At 42.5% G+C, this 17,873-nt stretch overlaps 2 protein-coding genes and 1 long non-coding RNA gene across 3 annotated transcripts in view; 2 read left to right on the top strand and 1 right to left on the bottom strand.

The window, feature by feature from the left end:
* Nucleotides 1-2,219, top strand: part of LOC134672175 (epidermal growth factor receptor substrate 15-like 1) — a 38,763-nt gene extending 36,544 nt beyond the window's left edge. Inside the window, exon 17 of the mRNA XM_063530075.1 lies at nucleotides 1,450-2,219. Within this exon, the coding sequence (XP_063386145.1) occupies nucleotides 1,450-2,217 (768 nt within the window). The 3' untranslated portion in view covers nucleotides 2,218-2,219. The remainder of the gene's footprint in view (nucleotides 1-1,449) is intronic.
* A 62-nt stretch (nucleotides 2,220-2,281) lies between these two features.
* Nucleotides 2,282-7,669, top strand: LOC134671668 (uncharacterized). Its single transcript, XR_010099248.1, has 2 exons — nucleotides 2,282-3,420; nucleotides 3,517-7,669. It is a non-coding gene; the product is annotated as an uncharacterized LOC134671668 (long non-coding RNA).
* A 4,126-nt stretch (nucleotides 7,670-11,795) lies between these two features.
* Nucleotides 11,796-17,633, bottom strand: LOC134672174 (uncharacterized). Its single transcript, XM_063530074.1, has 3 exons — nucleotides 16,841-17,633; nucleotides 15,063-15,293; nucleotides 11,796-11,975 (listed from the first exon to the last, which is right to left on the bottom strand). The coding sequence occupies exons 1-3, from the start codon at nucleotides 17,612-17,614 to the stop codon at nucleotides 11,796-11,798; spliced, it is 1,185 nt and encodes a 394-aa protein (XP_063386144.1). The 5' UTR covers nucleotides 17,615-17,633.
* Nucleotides 17,634-17,873: the final 240 nt, after the last annotated feature.

The following is a 17,873-nucleotide window of genomic DNA, read 5'->3' as shown; positions in this document are numbered from 1 at the left end:
GAAAACATCGTGAGGAAACCGGACTAATCCCAATAAGGCCTAGTTTCCCCTCTGGGTTGAAAGGTCAGATGACAGTCGCTTTCGTAAAAAATAGTGCCTACGTCAATTCTTGGGATTAGTTGTCAAGCGGACCCCAGGCTCCGTGAGCCGTGGCAAAATGCCGGGATAACGCGAGGAAGAAGAAAACTCAGAATCAGAAATATTTTATTTGCATTATACTAAAAGTACTATAAAAAAATATTTAGTCTATAGGTATATGTCCTGCTGCTGGGCGCAGGCCTCCTCTCAAGCACCAGAGGGTTTGGGCTATAGTCCCCACGCTGGCCCAATGCGGGTTGGGGACTTCACATACACCATTGAATTTCCTCGCGGCTGATGTATGCAGGCTTCCTCACGATGTTTTCCTTCACCGAAAAGCTAGTGGTAAATATCAAATGATATTCCGTATATAAGTTCCGAAAAACTCATTGGTACGAGCCAGGATTTGAAGTATTTGAACCCACGACCTCCGGATTGAAAGTCGGACGTGAGATCCGCCACTCGGCCAACACTGCTTAAAAGCCGTACCGCAAAGGTACTATAATATAAGTTTATTTTATTTGGCCGTTCTGCCATCATATAGAGGTGTCATTGCTGTAATCTAGTCGCACGAAATTACTGTACATATATATATTATGGTATAAAACGTAGTTGAATGTATATATTTAATCCTCATCCCATTTTATTTATTTTAATATCTTCTCTAATTTTCATTTCTGCGTCTTATATGTAAATATCTGACCGTAGGTACCGACAACAACACTCTACCATTGTAGACCTTACTCCCACGAGATAGGGTCGACGATTGGTCGCTTGTGTTTGTTGGTATGTACTGCGCGCACGCCTTCACTCCTGGAGACTAACCTACTAAACTTTTAACTTAACTAATCATTTGATTGGTTATCTCGATACTTACCATTATAACGACTTCCACTTAAAGACATGTAGTTGGTTATACATAGTCGGGTTTTTTAATAATCTCTAGAATTATTGCGATATGTCTTGCTCTAGCATGGTCTCCTAGGTGTTTTATCGGCTAAACATCTCCACCTGAGATTTTGGGTGTCTTGCTGAAAATATATGGCCATTAAAATCAGTCAGTTCCCTTCAGGATGAGATTAATTGTGGTATTATTGGCTCCCGGTCGAGACAATGGGAGTGGTTATCATTATACCAACTCGGCGGGTGTCGAGGATGCTAATCCGTTTGAACCAGGAGTGCGGCGTGATCATTAACACTGTGCACTAACATGCTAACTCGGCTCGTGCTTGTCCCCACTTGCAGCGCTAAGCGGACGCAGCCCGGAGCGGACACGTGCGTACACTTACCCACCCCACCCTTACCCTTCCTCCACCCCACCCCCCCTCCCGACGCCACCACAACACTCGCTCACCCGCTTGTTTCGTCCAGACTTTGGACTTCGCCGAGGACCCCTTCAAGGACTACCGCTACGAGGACCCCTTCAACATCGAGGACCCCTTCAAGGACGCCGCGGACAGCAAGGACCCGTTCGCGCGCAGCAGCTCCGCCGCCATCTTCCAGCCCGAGGACCTGTTCGGCGGCGGCCTCAACGGCTTCCCCAAGCCGGAGCGAGGCGGCCGCGTCTCCGCCCCGCCCGACCCCTTCTCCGGCAGGCCGGACCCCAAGCCCGCGCTCGCCCCTCCCGCCGACGACAACTGGGGCTGGAACGACGACTGGGCCGCCGACGACGCCTGGGCCAAGCCCGCCGCCTCCAGCGACGCGTGGAACGACAACAAAACGGACAGCTGGGCCGCCTCCAGCCGGAAGACTGACAACTGGGCGAACAAGACCGACAACTGGGCCAATAAAACTGACAACTGGGCCAAAAACGACTGGGCGGCCGATTTCGGCGACCAGAATAAAAATCTTAACGAGACGTGGCCGAACACGCTGCCCAAGAAGGAGAAGTCGCCCAAACCGGTCAAGTACGCCAAGAGTCTCGTTCACACTATAGGCGGGATCGGGCGCAGCAAGCAGAAGAAGCGAGGCAAGGAGGAGACGGTGCGGCCCGGGCCCGGCGGCGCGCCCAGCGAGGAGCAGCAGTGGGCGTGGGCGGCGGCCGAGTCGGCGCGCCTCGCCGAGGAGGCGGAGCGCCGCCGCCGCCGGGAGGACGCCGAGCTGCAGCGCGTGCTCGCCATCTCGCGCCAGGACAAGTGACCGCCTCCCGGTGCCGGTGGCGAGGCTCGAGGATACACGAGCCGTCCCCGGCGCGGCGCGGCGCGGCGGCGGCGATACAACACTTACTGAGAATATCATTCACGCGATTAAATTGACCCTCGACTATACTTACTTGTACCATCTACTGAGAATTCGTAAACCTTATTGTAAATACAATAAGGCCCGCCACGGGTAAACTGACGTTTGACTGTATTGTATTGAATGAGACAGCATATGGTATATTCATCAAACAGCTGGCGATCTCCTCCATACTCCATCTACCGTTTAAGTGTCTAGTCTTCTTGATAAAATCTTTCAGGGAAATGGTCACATACATAGTGCTCATTTAATTTGTTTGATCTAATTATTAGATTAGATTCTAATAAGACATTTGAACGGCATGTATGATATTCTCAGGAAATGTTAACGGTCGCCGTACCAGTTCTGTGGATTTGAAAAATACGTCCTATCGTCATTCGTCATTATAGAACCATCACACGGCTTGAGATGCTTGCTGATAAGGAACATCCCCTCGGTTTTACCTTCCAATTTTGAACATGGGGAGGAAAAGTATTTAAAACCTGTAATAAATGGGGACTTTAGAAATATTCCAATTGTGCTCTTTTTTCCTACTTAGACTTGTAGGTATTATACGCTCGAATAGGATTTTAAGTACCAAGATGGAATGCATATTTGACAGAAGTATCAAATGTACTAAATGGTCGTCGCCACTTGACTGGTCCTCTGCCCCGAAATGTCGGCCAATTGAACGAGGAATTCCGCGCGCTAGTCATGTATCATTAAATTATATTAGGGGTCCCATGCGAAGCTGTTAGGACAACTTGGCCAAAGCGAAAGCAACCGTAATGCTGGCGCATAAGAGTTGCCTTCACTTCGGCCGTCGAGCACTTATTTATCGTTAGATTCCTTGCACTTGAACCCAGTTCTGTATTTACTTGTGTTTTGTATTTACTTGATTGTTTAGGACTATGCTGTTTTCTTTCTATGAACGTAACATGTCATCTATAAATTACATTGATACCTTTACCAACAAAACTATCACGCAATGGGATTTTAATGATGATTTATTGATCATAGAAATAAAATCGCGTAATCTGTTTCAAATGTATCGTATCTGAAATGTCTGTACTGTACGTGGGTCTGTACAAATTGACAAGTGGATATATTATGTAGAGTAGCTAGGTACTACACAGCAGGAGTAGCTAGGTACTACACAGCAGGAGTAGCTAGGTACTACACAGCAGGAGTAGCTAGGTACTACACAGCAGGAGTAGCTAGGTACTACACAGCAGGAGTAGCTAAGCGAGCGAGATTCTACATAAATGATTTACACATGCTCTTTTTCTTAACAATAAAATCATGCCAAGATCATTTTGAACATCTCGTCCCTTCAGCTATTTTTGCTACTGACTATACTAGTCGTAATTTGACTATTGGCTAGTTTCAAAATTCTACCAAATAGATATTGTTTTCAAGTAAGTACAGACTGTTCAGATATGTTGTAAGTATGTTTGTGTATAGTTAAGGCCTAAACTTCTCCACTTGTACAGTCAGCAGCAGAAGTTGCCAAGCGGGCGAGGTGTTTAAAATGATCTTGACTCGACTTTATTGTTAAGGGAATAAGAGCGTGTCAAGGTAATTTTGAACACCTCGCCCGCTCAGCAACTTGTGCTGCTGACTGTATCATTATGATGTCAACACGCCGTTTCACCCGCAGCATACATATACTCGTATCTAAACTACTTGTTCAATGTCAATATGTGTACAATATTATGACGAAATAGAATCATGATGTGTGTACATATTTATGAGGACTATGCTTGTGTATGATGTGTGCTCACGGGCGTCACCTGATTTGTTTTTTGTATAAAAGAGCAAGCTTAAATAATTTATAAATAAAGTTATTGTAAATGTGTCTCGTTGTAAAGATATATTGTTTTATATGCGTTTTCTTGTATGCCGTTTACATAGAAGTATATCATGTATTGTTACGATTTATTCGCTTGTATGTTTGTTGCCACGTTCAGGTGAACGTGGCCGTCGGCCGCGAGGCGAGGGCATCTTGTCTGGTTTTATCACTGCCTCATAGTATTTCTTCTTGACATTTCTCATCTCAAGTGGAAATATTGCGAAAGTACCGGTGTAATACATATATACTCAAGAGCAATAAAAATAGGTATCTGTATGGAATGGAAATATACAGTTACTTACGTATTTTAATTGTTTTTGAGAGTAATTAATTTTAACCTTGTAACATATAAGTATTTAGGTAGATGTACATTATTATACTTATTTTATTTGATTATGAGAATATAACTTGTAAAAAATAATTTGTATTTTGTTAAAGTACAGACTTGGTTGCATTTGAAGTTATGATAGCGTGTAAATGTTTTCTCTGTAAAGTGGAGAGAGAGGCGGCCGGTTTATTTATTACTTGTACTCGTACTGTTGGCAGTACTCGTACCGTACTCGGCATCAAAAGATCGCACCGAATGCTCAATAAATTGTTAATGATGGATATCTCGTTTTTATCGGTTAGGACGCTGGCACATCAGTAGGTACCTACTGCAGTGCCTTTCCGACGTTATCAGGGAGGAGTCATTCAATAAACTTTTATTATTGTAGATGGCGCTGCTCGGTGGCTTCTGGTCTTGCAATCGCAGCGCAACGCCATCTAGTATCCAATTTCGGAGTTAGATAAAACGAATGACGTTGCGCTTTAGTTTTTGGGACTCGGAGCGTAATCTACAACGAAATTGAGGCCTTTTATGAACATTATAACAGTTTATTAATTGAATTCTCCCTGCTGTATATTCATCTATCCGTGGTGCGGTTGAGTGAGCGAGAGGGTGTTGCAATAATTGAGGTTGTCCCGCTTCTGATCACATATCGGCTGAGTTCACCGGGGCGCCGCCGACCGCCGCCCATACAAACCCACCACATTTTATAGTGTTTAGAGGTATTCGTTTTCAGCAAATGAGGGACCCAATCCAAGAAGTTTTAACGAGATGCTCTGGCTATTGTCAAAAAGCAGTTATTACAGACAGCGTTTCACTACGCACACACTACGCCAGCACGCCACACGAAACATAATGTATGGAGATGATCAGTTGATCACGTAACATCCTTTCATCATCTGTCATCCCGATACGTTTCTATTTTTCGATTAGCCTTTGGCGATCAATGTTATCTTGACTAGGCTGGGGGCTAAGTCAATATGACAGTCGTTCATTGATAAACGCCAAACGAAAAGACAAAATGTATCGGGATGATGAATGCTAAAAAGAATCAAGTGACTGTTTCCACACATTATTTAAGTTTCGAATGGCGTGCTCTATCAACGATTGTTATCTTGGCTAGGCCCCGTTTTCGTAGCATGATCAGTATCACAAGTGGGAAGTTTGTATGTGGTAGTATTAGAAGGTGGCGGCCGGCGGGCGCTCAGTAGGTAGTTTAATTGTTACGCTTACTGTAGCTTTAACGCTTGCACCGCACGCACGGGCATGCACGGGCCGCTCCGCAGTGGTAGGTGTTTAACGTGTAACTTGGAACTATACCTACATATACAGTGTATGTATAAGGTGTATCCTACCGTTGTTATCTCTTCTTTAGGCGCTGTTGTTTGGTCGCGGCCGCGTGGACGCCGGCTCCTTCATATTCTTGATATTCCAAAGTTTATTTATATTATAATACTTGTAGAGCGATATTTTCAAAACGTTTATTGTATGTTGTGAATTAGAGCGTATATTTTGTGACGCCTTCATAGTCAATTGCTTCTATAGTACCTATGTACGTTCACGCGCCGCCGACCCGTCTGTTATCTAGTATACAATGTACCTTTCATTTATAGCGAACAGAACTTTAATTCTTGACGTTGACGTGTATATGTGTATTTAAAGCTAAAATGATATAGTAAATTTGATAAATACAGGTAAATGTAAGCTTGAGTCGGTCGGGCGTAGTCCAACGTTCAGTATTACCGCATCACTACGTTTGTTCGCTAGCGGCCGAGCGGGAGGATACTTGTTGAGAATAGATGGGTTATTATAGAGTAGAAGGAATGTAAAGTAAGCACTTATATCGACCCCAGTACCGACATGTTCGCGTGAACACATACCTAGGGCTGGCACTTGCGAGCGTGTTATGTTTTCACGTTAACTCTGATCCTGTAAAGTACACAGTGATTCCCTCGTTGTTGTAATGTTATCGTCCTAGGTTAAATGCAGAACGCACCGAGGAACTGCGACGGTAATTTTATTCTATCCACTTGTAGTAGTGTCTTTAATTAGGACAGGTAGCCAATTAATAATTAAAATATAATTGGTGTACTAATTGAATGAAATCGTCATGTATTTCCAATAGCAAATACATTTGTTGTAAGTAAAAAAATATATTTTTATTTTACAATCGTATCATATCAGGGTTGTCTTGTTTATATCGTAGCATCGAATAGGTGACAACCCTGTTCCGTGGCCTCGTTGACCTTGAGCCCGCTCATCGTCAGATTGGGCGTCAGTGACACTGCTATAAGGCTATAAATTCTGCCGTCTCAGTTCCAGGGGCGCCGAACCTTCATTTTGCAATATCGATGTTTATTATTATACTAGTACCTACATTATAAATACGTCGTTTCTTATTCGCAGCTTTTTATATATGCAACGAAATATATATCGTAAGTTTACCGTTCGTGCTTCTGTGAAGCGAAGTTTCTTGCAATACATATACCTACTGATTGTTGTAAAAGGCCCACAGCCGAGTACTTACCCTTGTCCACAACTTTAATTGACCATTTCTAAACTTTATTGTAAAACATACGGTTTACCGATGGTCAGTTAAAAGTTTGCTCTTATTATTATTTCATTGATTCTGAAGACTTCTTTCATAAGATAAAGTAAAGTCTATACTTGAACTCGAGGTTTATTTATAGATATATCCTCCGATTACATAAGTTTAAAAGTCGATCTACTTCTACATAAACAGGAGGTATGGTATATTTTTCTTCATCTTATTATTTTAGTTTATGAAAGAATCCTAGAGGGACCCAAAGGAAGTAAAGCTCTTGTTAAGAAGGCGGTAATTTGTTCGATAAGGCTTCTAATTGGAAGTTAGCAAATACTTCTGCCGATGCCGCCACGCCGTGCTGTGCCTGGTTTCTTTATATTTCATATGTTAACTACAGGTATAAGTTAAGTAAATTCAATTCACAAAGACGCGGTATTCCTTGTAGTTACAAACAGAAACAATATTTAACGCGATATTACGCGAACTAAATAGTTTGAGGCAGTTAATACCGATGCAGATACTTAATGCCTGCATGAATACAAACTGTTTGTAGATAACACCGAACCGAATCGGCGCGGCGCGTTAGCGTCGCTATTATATCAACACAGCATCCGTTCTTTTGAAAACGTTTCGTTGTTAGTAAACGAGACCTAATGTGTAATTGCTCCATGACTATTGTGCTGATCCTATGTCAGTATAATTTAATATGGACATATTAAGTGGTCTTCGCTAACACTTCGCGTAGAGATGTCCGGCAGAATGACCAGTAACAAATGTTATATTAGATGACCTTATTAAACTTCATTGATTAACGCCTGATATACACACGTGCGACTGTATCGGTCAGTAACACAGATTAGTTACATTGTCCGCAATGTGACGGCGCGAGAACTCGCATGGCAGTTTCGTTACATTGCGGTAGGTACCTATTTGATAGGGCGGCTGAATTTAATAAAACCTCTCTAGCGGACTATAGAGACCTATCAAATTCACCGCACCGTCGTCGCCATTATAGTTAAAGTGAGCGAGGTAGCGGAGTCACCGGCGCGGCGCGGGCGGCGGCAGAAGCTATTGTGTCAAGCTCGAGGCTAAATTATAGTACAATATATCTCATATCAACTCGGTTTGGGAGGTTCTGATGATACAATAACTATCGTATAATCTTGTGATTTAGCGTTGTATGTAGTGTAATGTTAATGTATGTTATAGAGTTCGTCGGTTATCTAGTGTCTGACTCCTAATTTGACGCGAAGGCCGAAGCTGACTGATAAACTAATCAAACTCTAAAATTAGAACTTGACAAGTTAGTGGCTTGACAAATATTGTCCTCATTTCATCACAATTTGTTGGCGTTGGTTCAAGTAGGGATAGAGTACCTAGCTACCTATTAGACACCATACCTATATGGGTCAATTTTCAAATAGGCATTTTTTGATGTCCCACGGCTAAAACTCGAAGTCCATAGGACTAAAAGACTGGGTATGTATATATTTTTATTCAGTGTATTATAAGCTTTAAAAATCATGCACAACTGTATCTAAAATATTATTTGTTCCTGACAAAATCGCATTTAAAGTTCCAAAAACGGCGAAATTTGCCGTTTTTCACGTGTCCCAGTGGCGGCATCGCGCAATAAAAAAAATCATAGCTTTGGATGTAGGCAACGTACTGTAAACAACTTTGTATTTCTATAAAGAGCATTTTCTAGAGAATTGATTTAATCATATTAATAAATTAATGCGTTATTTAATAAAACAAGGGAAGCCTTTTTATCGCTGTCCCGCGCGGCACCTATTTTGTTATGACTTCAATATACCCCCTATAATCTTCTTTGTCTATTGATTAACGGTTAGATTAAATGTACAACGCAATAGTGTGGTTAGTTGGGCATCGATTGACATCAAATGTAGACCCGGAAACAGTTTAATTTATTTAAAAACAGATAAAAATCTCTTTCAATATATTTTGGTACGACTACAATGACATTTGTATGGACGCTTAATACGTTGGTACATAGTTGGAATAAAAATGTTTATTTTATAATAATAGTTGCAAATATAGTGTTACAATATATAGTAAAATAAATAAGTGAATCGGTTGTATTGTGTAGGAAATATCGCAAAAAAATATTATTGGCGACATGTCGCGACATTTGTATGGCGACATTTATACGGCTATTTTGACCGTATAAATGTCGATTGTGGCATACAAATGTCGACATAGTGCCATACAGATGTCGAGAAGGTGTTATAAAAATGTCGTCAGGGTCTTATAAATGCAACAAAAATAATAAATAGTGGCATATACATGTTGATACTGCCATATAATGTCGAAAAAATGCCTTATACATGTCAAAAGCACCTTACAAATGGCAAAATAGTGTCATACAAATGTCGATCTTTAAACGTCCATATCTAGCTAACTATAAAAAGTGCAGAGGTGCCTCCTACAGTATATTTTTTGTTGTTAAGAACCCTTCCTAAAATGATGATTATAAATCAGATTTTTCAAAAATAAAAAATTGCCATACAAATGTCGAAAAAACACCCTCTTCAAAAATTGACCCATATATTTAAGATGGGTTCAATGTCATTGTCGCCGGACACTAGACAACCGCTGTCGACAGAGCTCCTGCCTTCGCCATATCGCCTAGTCTTGTTTGCGTATTGGTACTTGTAACTATTTGGTTGTATATAACGACTGTATTTTGCATCATACATGCTGGATGTGTTCTGTCGAGCCGTTCCCAATACTGATTCTAAAGAGACTTAATCGTAAGGGTAGTAGCTAGATAATGTTTAAAAAGTAGTACTTATGTCATTTTAGGCTGGTGATGGGTTGTCCCAGGATTTGAAGAATGTTATGTTTTCAGTTAGAATTGGGAACGGCCCGCACCTGCATGTACCTATCTTCATACATGTAAAATCGTTCCTTTTCGCTACTAAGGATCGATCGTGCGTCGAGGCCAATAATATAATGCTGTTTAGTTAAACCTGCTCTACCTGTACCTACTCCTTGTCGTCGGCCGTAATAGACGCCGCGACAACCTATCAATATCAATACTTTATAACAAACGGTTCATTGTTTATGCACTGTCGTTCTAGAGGCAACTTAGAGAAGATATACTACATACCTATTTATGATATTGACTATGATAAATTAATGTTTATATATGTATACATAATGTGTACGTTAGTGTGTGCGACCAATTGTTGGATGCGGGTGTAGAGTAGGCCCCGCGGGCCGGATCTGTGCACGATGCCTGTAGAACAACGGACGGAGCGTGGTGTAGGATGTAGTTGCACCAATGACGACCTAATTATAATAATGTTACGTATCAATTTTGTTTAAAGGCTGTGTTTTTGTTAAACTTGTCATTGCATTGCATTGTATTCATGCTCTGTTGGCGCTGGCCGGTCGATGGTAGGAGGGACGCTGAGGTCAGGCGCTTTTCCTCCGATTGAGGTTGCGGTCGGGCTCCAGCGCTGACCGTTGCGCAACTTCACGAGTAAAAGCGTCTACGCGTGTGGCAGCGAACGGTACCCAATAATGATTGACTTGTCCGGGCCCTTTCACACCGGAGTTTGCGGGCCAATGATTTGTCAGCGCAAAGACGGTGTGCGGAGGCCCTTGCAATTGATCGGGAATAAAAGGATATACCTCTGTAACCTCCCGTGTCGACAGCCGTGCCGTGTCACGTGTGCTGGACGGACTAGTACAGTATGTATACTGTGTGTATGTTGTACAACGCGCAGCCGCGGCGAGCCCCGATACCCGCCGACACTGTACTCACTGTAACTTATGATATTATTATATGAAAACAAAACAATTCCTGAGATAATAAAAGGGACAAAATATTATCAATACTGTGTTTTATTTACAAAAAAGTTCTCTATTATCTATACGACACCCATGGTTCCACGGTCGGCCATCAGGACTCTATTTGGTGCCATATTACCTAGAAGTTATATCGGTAGATAAGCTAACTCTAGCTCGATCGGAACCTAAGAAGTAACATAAGTAGGTATACTTTGTACTATTAGGTCATAGGTATGAATTGGCTCTTAGTATGAATTGATTACACAGACCTAATGACAAGGGCAGACATGGGGACAGGCGAAACTAAATAAAGCCTATAAAAAATAATCTCTAAACATTTTGTGCACGATTTTTAACGGGCGATGGCCTGTGAGTAGCGAATATCGCAAATAAAGATTTAGGTATACCTACTTATAGGTAGAAAACTTAGGTAAACCCCATAATATAAGAAAAGAAAGTGTGGTAACTCCATACATCAGTTTTTTTACCAAAACGCGAGTTATTTCGTAGTCGACATTTAGTGTCAAGTAGCGGTATTTATCAGTACTGCTAGTTGACTATAGCTATCGCGGCGAACGAAAACTCTAATACTCAACATCAATTTTCAGCTAATATTATAAACGGAGTAACTGGAAGTATATTTTCAACTCCGTCTGCTTATAATATTACCTAGAATTGTTTTAGTAGTACATTTTTCGTCAGTCTCACTTGTGACATTTGGTGTCAAGTAGCGGTACTAATAGTTCCACTACTTGACGTTAGATGTCGATGTATGGATGGAGTACCGCTCTTTCTTTACTTATATTACTCTAAGGGCTTTACCTATACCAACCGTACTCTTGTTTGCTCGCGGCAGATCGATCGCGGTGTCATTTAAGTAAGCAACTAATGTGAGATCACATAATCACATTATCAAGTGGTAGTCGGTCAGCAGTCTGAGAGTGTCGGCCGCGCCGCTAGAGCACGCCCCAGGCCACGTAGTCGTCGACGACGCCGTTGAGCCGGTCGCTGAAGAGCGCGCTGGTCTTGACCTGCCACGCGTCGAGGCCCATCTCGTCCATGCGCGGCGCGTCGGCCGCCTCCACCGTCACCAGCGGCAGCACGAACACACAGATCAGCAGCCCGTACGGCAGGCTCTGAAATCAAACGTAACAATTGTAACTAGTTGTAGTGTAGCGTTGTAGTCTTTGTAGGTTCTCTTTCTGTCGGGATCTTTTTGGAGAAGCCTAGGTTCCTCCTAAAATTCTACTTCGTCATATTTAGGGTCTACATAATACATGGATCCAGGTGGAGAAGGAAACTCGGATTGCTATATTGGGTAGACTCTATATACCTAGCTATTCTTCTCTAAACCATCCTAAACCTAAGTTATTAAATAAATAATAAATAAATAAATAAATAAATATTATAGGACATTCTTACACAGATTGACTAACAGACACAGACAGACAGATAGATTGACAGATTGATTGATTGAGTTATTATTACTTACTCAGTCAACACTGCAGAGCAAATTTTCGTTTTTGATGTCAGACACGAGTATTTCACAAGTATTTCATCACGAAAACAAGTTATCCAGTCATCGACTCATTGTGTTTAACCGTCACTTGTGGCCATGACCCACACATGTACAGTGAGGTACCGACCGGCTAGGATATTTTATTCATAGACATCCTTAAATTACTTTACCTGCAATGCAGTTTTGTTTCTTTTTAAAAATAAAGGAATGTCTCCTTTAAGTAAAATGATTTAAGGCAGCTTAAGGATTTAAGGTAGTTTCCCTCCAGGGCCCGACTTATCTTATTTATCCACGCTGTATATAAAATCTTTGGGTGAGTAAGTAGATACCAACAATCGGCGTTCTAAAGCAACAAGAGCATTTGTCTAACGAGTAAATAATCGTCTAGTCATCATCTAATAGTGTTAGGTATTAAGTAGAGGCAGTATTCATGCAGTCAACACAGTTAACTGCCTATTTGTAAACATTATTGCTACGTGTTAAGGTTCATTATTATCAGTTGTCAGCGTGATGTTTGTTTGAGTGGGCAGGCAGGTTTGTGTTTCCGTGTTGGCAATCACTAAACGCACTCATTTGAATCAATTTGTCTTAACTGGAAAGATCATATTGCAATAATTAAAACTAAAATGGCAAAATTTCTTTTTGTATTAAATACTTTACGAAAAACAACAAGTTTTAAGACGGCTATGTCAGCCTACTACGCCTACGCGCATTCTTGTTTGCGCTACGGAATCATAATGTGGGGGAACAGCACTGATGCAAATGAACTGTTTCTTATGCAAAAAAAATGCATCCGTATACTGGCTAAAATTAGGTGCCCAGCCAGCTGTAGGCCATATTTCAAAGAATATGAAATCCTAACATTATCTAGCATGTACATTCTAGAACTAGCAACTTTCGTGCGCAAAAATTCACACATATTCAGACGAATTCAAAGTCGCCGAAGAGAACTTAATCTAGTAATACAAGCATCTAGTACCCAATTGTTTCGAAGCAGCCCAAATTATGCTGCGGCTACTTTATATAATAGAATCCCTGCCTATATTAAGTCCGAGGAAAGTATAATAATATTTATCAAGAAACTTAAAAAGTACCTAATAGAAAAATGTTTTTATTCTGTCGATGAATTTGTAGCGGATAGTTGTAGTTAAATTTAGTATAAGTTGTAAATATGTATATTTTATGTGTATAATGTTAGAATAAGTAATTAGTGTAAATATTGCAACACCCGAATCGGGTAGCATGTAAGATCCTAATATAATATATAATATCTTTTGTACCTACTACATGTATGCAATTATGGAAGAATAAAGAATAAAGAAATGTCATTAACACAGCTTTGGATGTAACGCGGAAGTGAAAACCCGGTTTTTGCTATTATCTGTAAACCTGGTTTAGCCGGTTTTTTCGATTTCGGTGAAACCGGGTTTGGGACTCCTATGCCCTATTGACTAAATTAGCTACTTAACTATAGCTTGCTTTACTAAGCATTCTTGAAATGAATATATTCTTGAATACTTGGCATACTTGCAATACAAGTCTATCCTTCTGTTTCTATCCTATATTTGACATAGACATAGACAGTATTATATAGTTATTTGTACTGACAAGACAAGAGATCAAAGTTTGATATTTCTTCGAGTGCTTATTTTGAGTCCCGTGCAATCGAAAGATTCTATAAAAGATTCACGAGCGTAGCGAGTGAATCTAATTTAGAATCTTGAGCGTAGTAAGGGATTCAAAAGCGCACGAGATGTAAATAACTTTGATCTCGTGTAGTACACAAAATTTTTCACCCTAAGCAGTGAGAACATACCTATTAGAGGGACAGAGATAATAGAACCCAAGTATATCGAAGTTGTATTAGACCCCGCATGTTGAAATGACATTTGACTATAAAGGTCACTTGAATGTCATTTTGTCTCAATCAGTGAGCGAAATGCGATTTTGCTCACTGAGTGAGACAAAATGACACAGTGAGCAAAATGCGATTTTGCTCACTGTTTTTAAGAAGCAAAGTACCCTTGTTCGAGCTGCTGAGGTGAAAATAATATTTACGTTTGTACCTACCTAGTTATTTAATGGCGTTGTGTAAGCATCAGCAAGCACGCCATTACAAGTTAGGTGAGGTAATAATAGTGAGTGGCTGAACTTATAGGTTTGACTGTCAATTGAGCCATCGGCCCAGATTCGCAGAGTTCGCGAATCAAGGTCGAGAGGAAAATGGAGACCATTCGTGGCCGTGTGACGTTTATCATTATTAGATAATATAGTTGCTCTTCGCTACGCGACCCAATCACTGCGATGGTGTTAAGTACCTAGCTTGGCCACGGACTGATGGACGCACGCGGCGCGCCTCTTGCGTCCAGTCTGCGGTCTAATACCCACCCGTTGTAAATTATACAAATGCTAAAGAATCCCAACCACAGGGCCACTACATATAACCAGCTCTCTTAATAGCTCTTTGTCCCGGTTACATCCCCAGCTACAGCTACTGATTCGGAGCGCAGAAGCCGCTTATATAGTCAGCCAGGCGGTTTTCTGCGTCTACGAGTAGATAGGCCAATCATCAATATGTACTTATTCGTGGCTGCTAAGGCTGGCTCTTCTAACTTCTAGCAATACCTAACCTCAGAGAGTAAACAATGTAACTCTGTGATAGGGCGCTGATGCATGTATAAGTAGTTATAGGGTATGTAGGTACCTGTTGAAGTTCATAGTCAAAGTCGGCCCTCGGGTAGAGGAGGTCGGGGTCGAGCCGCAGCCGGCGCAGCGCCGCCTGCAGCTGCGCGTAGTACTCGTCCACCAGCCGCGTGTAGTGCTGCGCGCGGAAGGCCGCGTCCGAGCCGGCGAACACCAGGTACAGCAGGTCGGTGGCGGCGCGGCCCGCGCGCACCGTCTGCCAGTCCACCGGCACCACCTCCACCGCGCCCTCCTGCATCATGCACCAACATATCACCAGTCTTCACTTATTATTGCACACTTCGATCGCTACACACAATTACAACCAGACTGTTTATAATGGCGACACTATCTGTCCGAGTGCGGGCCAGCCGGGCTGGTTCTATAGCAACAACATTACTAGCATAGCATAGAACTTTACTAGCGTAGTTATCTGCGCCCGACTCCGCCGTCCGCTGATAAATCGAACAGCTTACGCCATCTAGAGACGAATAGCTTGCTAAAAAGTAATATTTTTCATGTCATGTACTTACTATAATTGAGAGAAATTTTGAATATCGTTGAAATTACTTACATAAACTAATTTAATTAAAACAGTTCAATGAAATTGCACATTTGTCTCAAGTTATTAGCCAATAGCTCCGTGTTAAGAAATTAACATCTTGAATTAAAATTTTAAGATATTAGACGTCTGTTCCGTTCCGATACATATGCAAGCTACATTACATTAGATTCTGGGAAGATTGAAGGAAATCCGTTGAAAAGTTGTTGAGATTCAAAATATTAATCAACATAGGTACTGCACATACTCGTATATATAGGTAGTGCACGTTTATTTATTAGGTATAAGTACATAAGTATTCCTATTATTGCAGTGCTTTTGGAATCATTATTTTTTGTTACGTGTTCTGAGTCTTTAAAATAAGTTAGAATAAACATAAAACATGTTCAGTGGGTTTTACTAATTGCAACTTTCTAACATAAATTCTTGCTTCGAATTGTCAGATGCTAATGCTGGTATAGATGGCGCTGTCCGTACAGCGTCAGCGAACGGGTCCGGCTCATTACGTTATTCGGCAATGGTCCGCCTCCGCCGGTCGGTGGTTGGCTAAATGTTGACGATTCTTGTTTTATTTGTTTTGAACCTAATAACCTACCTACCTACTTAGTATTCATTACCTAATTATAATATTATTAGAGTTATTTGTAATGGATTATAATGAATTAGTTATGTCACAGAATAAATAATAGTGCTAGTACAGAAGACTCACTCTCTAACAAAACGCGTCTGTTACGATCAGCACAGATATATATGGCCATGGCTTTCCCCAAAATTGGGGTGGAACGGATGTACTTTTAGCTACCTGTAGCAAAGCGACGAAATCGCGGAGTCGACCGTCCAGTGGCGCCCTCATTGGGGCAATTGTTACGTGTTTTCTAATAAACCAATTAATTTATGTATAAATCAGTGAGGTATATTACTATTGTTGTCGTACTGACTGCCCAAGTTTTGGTCTTCTTTATATTTTGCAAATTTTTGCTTTATCAACTAAACGGAAATGGTGGCGACATTTTTCCGTTTAGTAGGCGATATGCTGAGTTGTTGTATGTATATAAATTATTAGTCGTCCTATATATAGCCTAGCCTATTAGCAATGACATAATGTTTGGGCAGTAAATTAATATTAGCTGCACGCCAATTACAATAATTCCTACTGCAAACAAGCATATAGGTCTTATAAGTAATTAAGTAGGTGTAGGTACGTATAATAATAATGTACATAGTGAAATGAAACTCACTGGTTTGAGTCTGTGCATGAGGTTGCTGGGGCGGTAGTCGCCGTGCACTAGCACGGGCCGCCGCAGCGGCTCGTAGTAGTCGAGCACGCGGGGCGCGTGCTCGGCCAGGTAGCGCGCCAGCCGCGCGCGGTGCCGCTCGCCGCACGCGCCCACCGCGCCGCGCACCATGCCCTCCCACACGCCCTTCCTCTTCTCCTCGTCCGACCCGAACTCGAACCTCCGCTCCTGCAGCACGCGCGCGAACTCCTCCGGGTGGTCGCGCTCGTACGCGAAGGACAGCGCGTGGAACTTGGCCAGCTCGGCCACGGCGGCGGCCGCGTACGGCCAGTCGATCGACTCGAGCCGGTCGTGCGTGCCGAACCCGCGCGCGCCCAGGTCCTCCAGCACGATCGTCTCCTCGAACACTTTCGGATTGCAGCCGTAGTATTTCGGGAAGTACAGCCGGTGCTCGGCCGGCACCGAGTTCCGCTCCTCCAGTTTGCGGTAGATGTCCACCAGCGTCCCGTAGACGAATCTCTCGGTCTCGTAGAACTTGGTGATGGGCGCGGCGTCGCGCATTTTTCCGTTGATGTTGGCGACCTTGACGAAGAGGCGCAGGTCGTCGCGGCCGGGCGCCGCGACGGTGATGAGGAAGAGCTCGGAGGTGTAGTTCGCGCCGCCGGTGGACAGCGGGGTGACGGCGATGCGGTGGTCGTGGTACTCCTGGCCGCGGGCGACGTCGTCGATCAGCGCGCGCAGCGCCGGCGGCGCCGCGTCTGGAGCTGCGTCCGCCATGTCGCGAGACACGCGTGCGACTGACGACTGACCGAGAGACCGTCTCGCCCGCACCACAATCTGCAGAGTAAATTGAACGCGTTTTTGTTCAAATGACCTATGTTCATGGGTTGTGCTACATCCGGTGTTGATCCACGTGTATGGGCCTGGGGGCCGATTTTTGAAATTCGACCGCCCGATTTCGTGTATTTCGTTCAATAATATCTCCACTACTAGGCATTAAAATTCTACCAATAGAATTTAAAACGAGTGGTCAATA

Source organism: Cydia fagiglandana, chromosome 16, assembly GCF_963556715.1.
Source record: "Cydia fagiglandana chromosome 16, ilCydFagi1.1, whole genome shotgun sequence".
Classification (NCBI taxonomy): Eukaryota; Metazoa; Arthropoda; class Insecta; order Lepidoptera; family Tortricidae; genus Cydia; species Cydia fagiglandana.
The sequence above is the reverse complement of the archived record's forward strand: the minus strand, read 5'-3'. Positions and strand labels throughout refer to the sequence as shown.

Bases quoted from the DNA above. Each gene is read 5' to 3' on its own strand.
- LOC134672174 (XM_063530074.1), bottom strand. From the start codon at position 17,614: ATGGCGGACGCAGCTCCAGACGCGGCGCCGCCGGCGCTGCGCGCGCTG. The intron at 15,294-16,840 runs GTGAGTTTCATT...TGCATGATGCAG, and splicing joins TCATGCACAGACTCAAACCA to GAGGGCGCGGTGGAGGTGGT. The intron at 11,976-15,062 runs GTACCTACATAC...GTTTGATTTCAG, and splicing joins TTGACTATGAACTTCAACAG to AGCCTGCCGTACGGGCTGCT.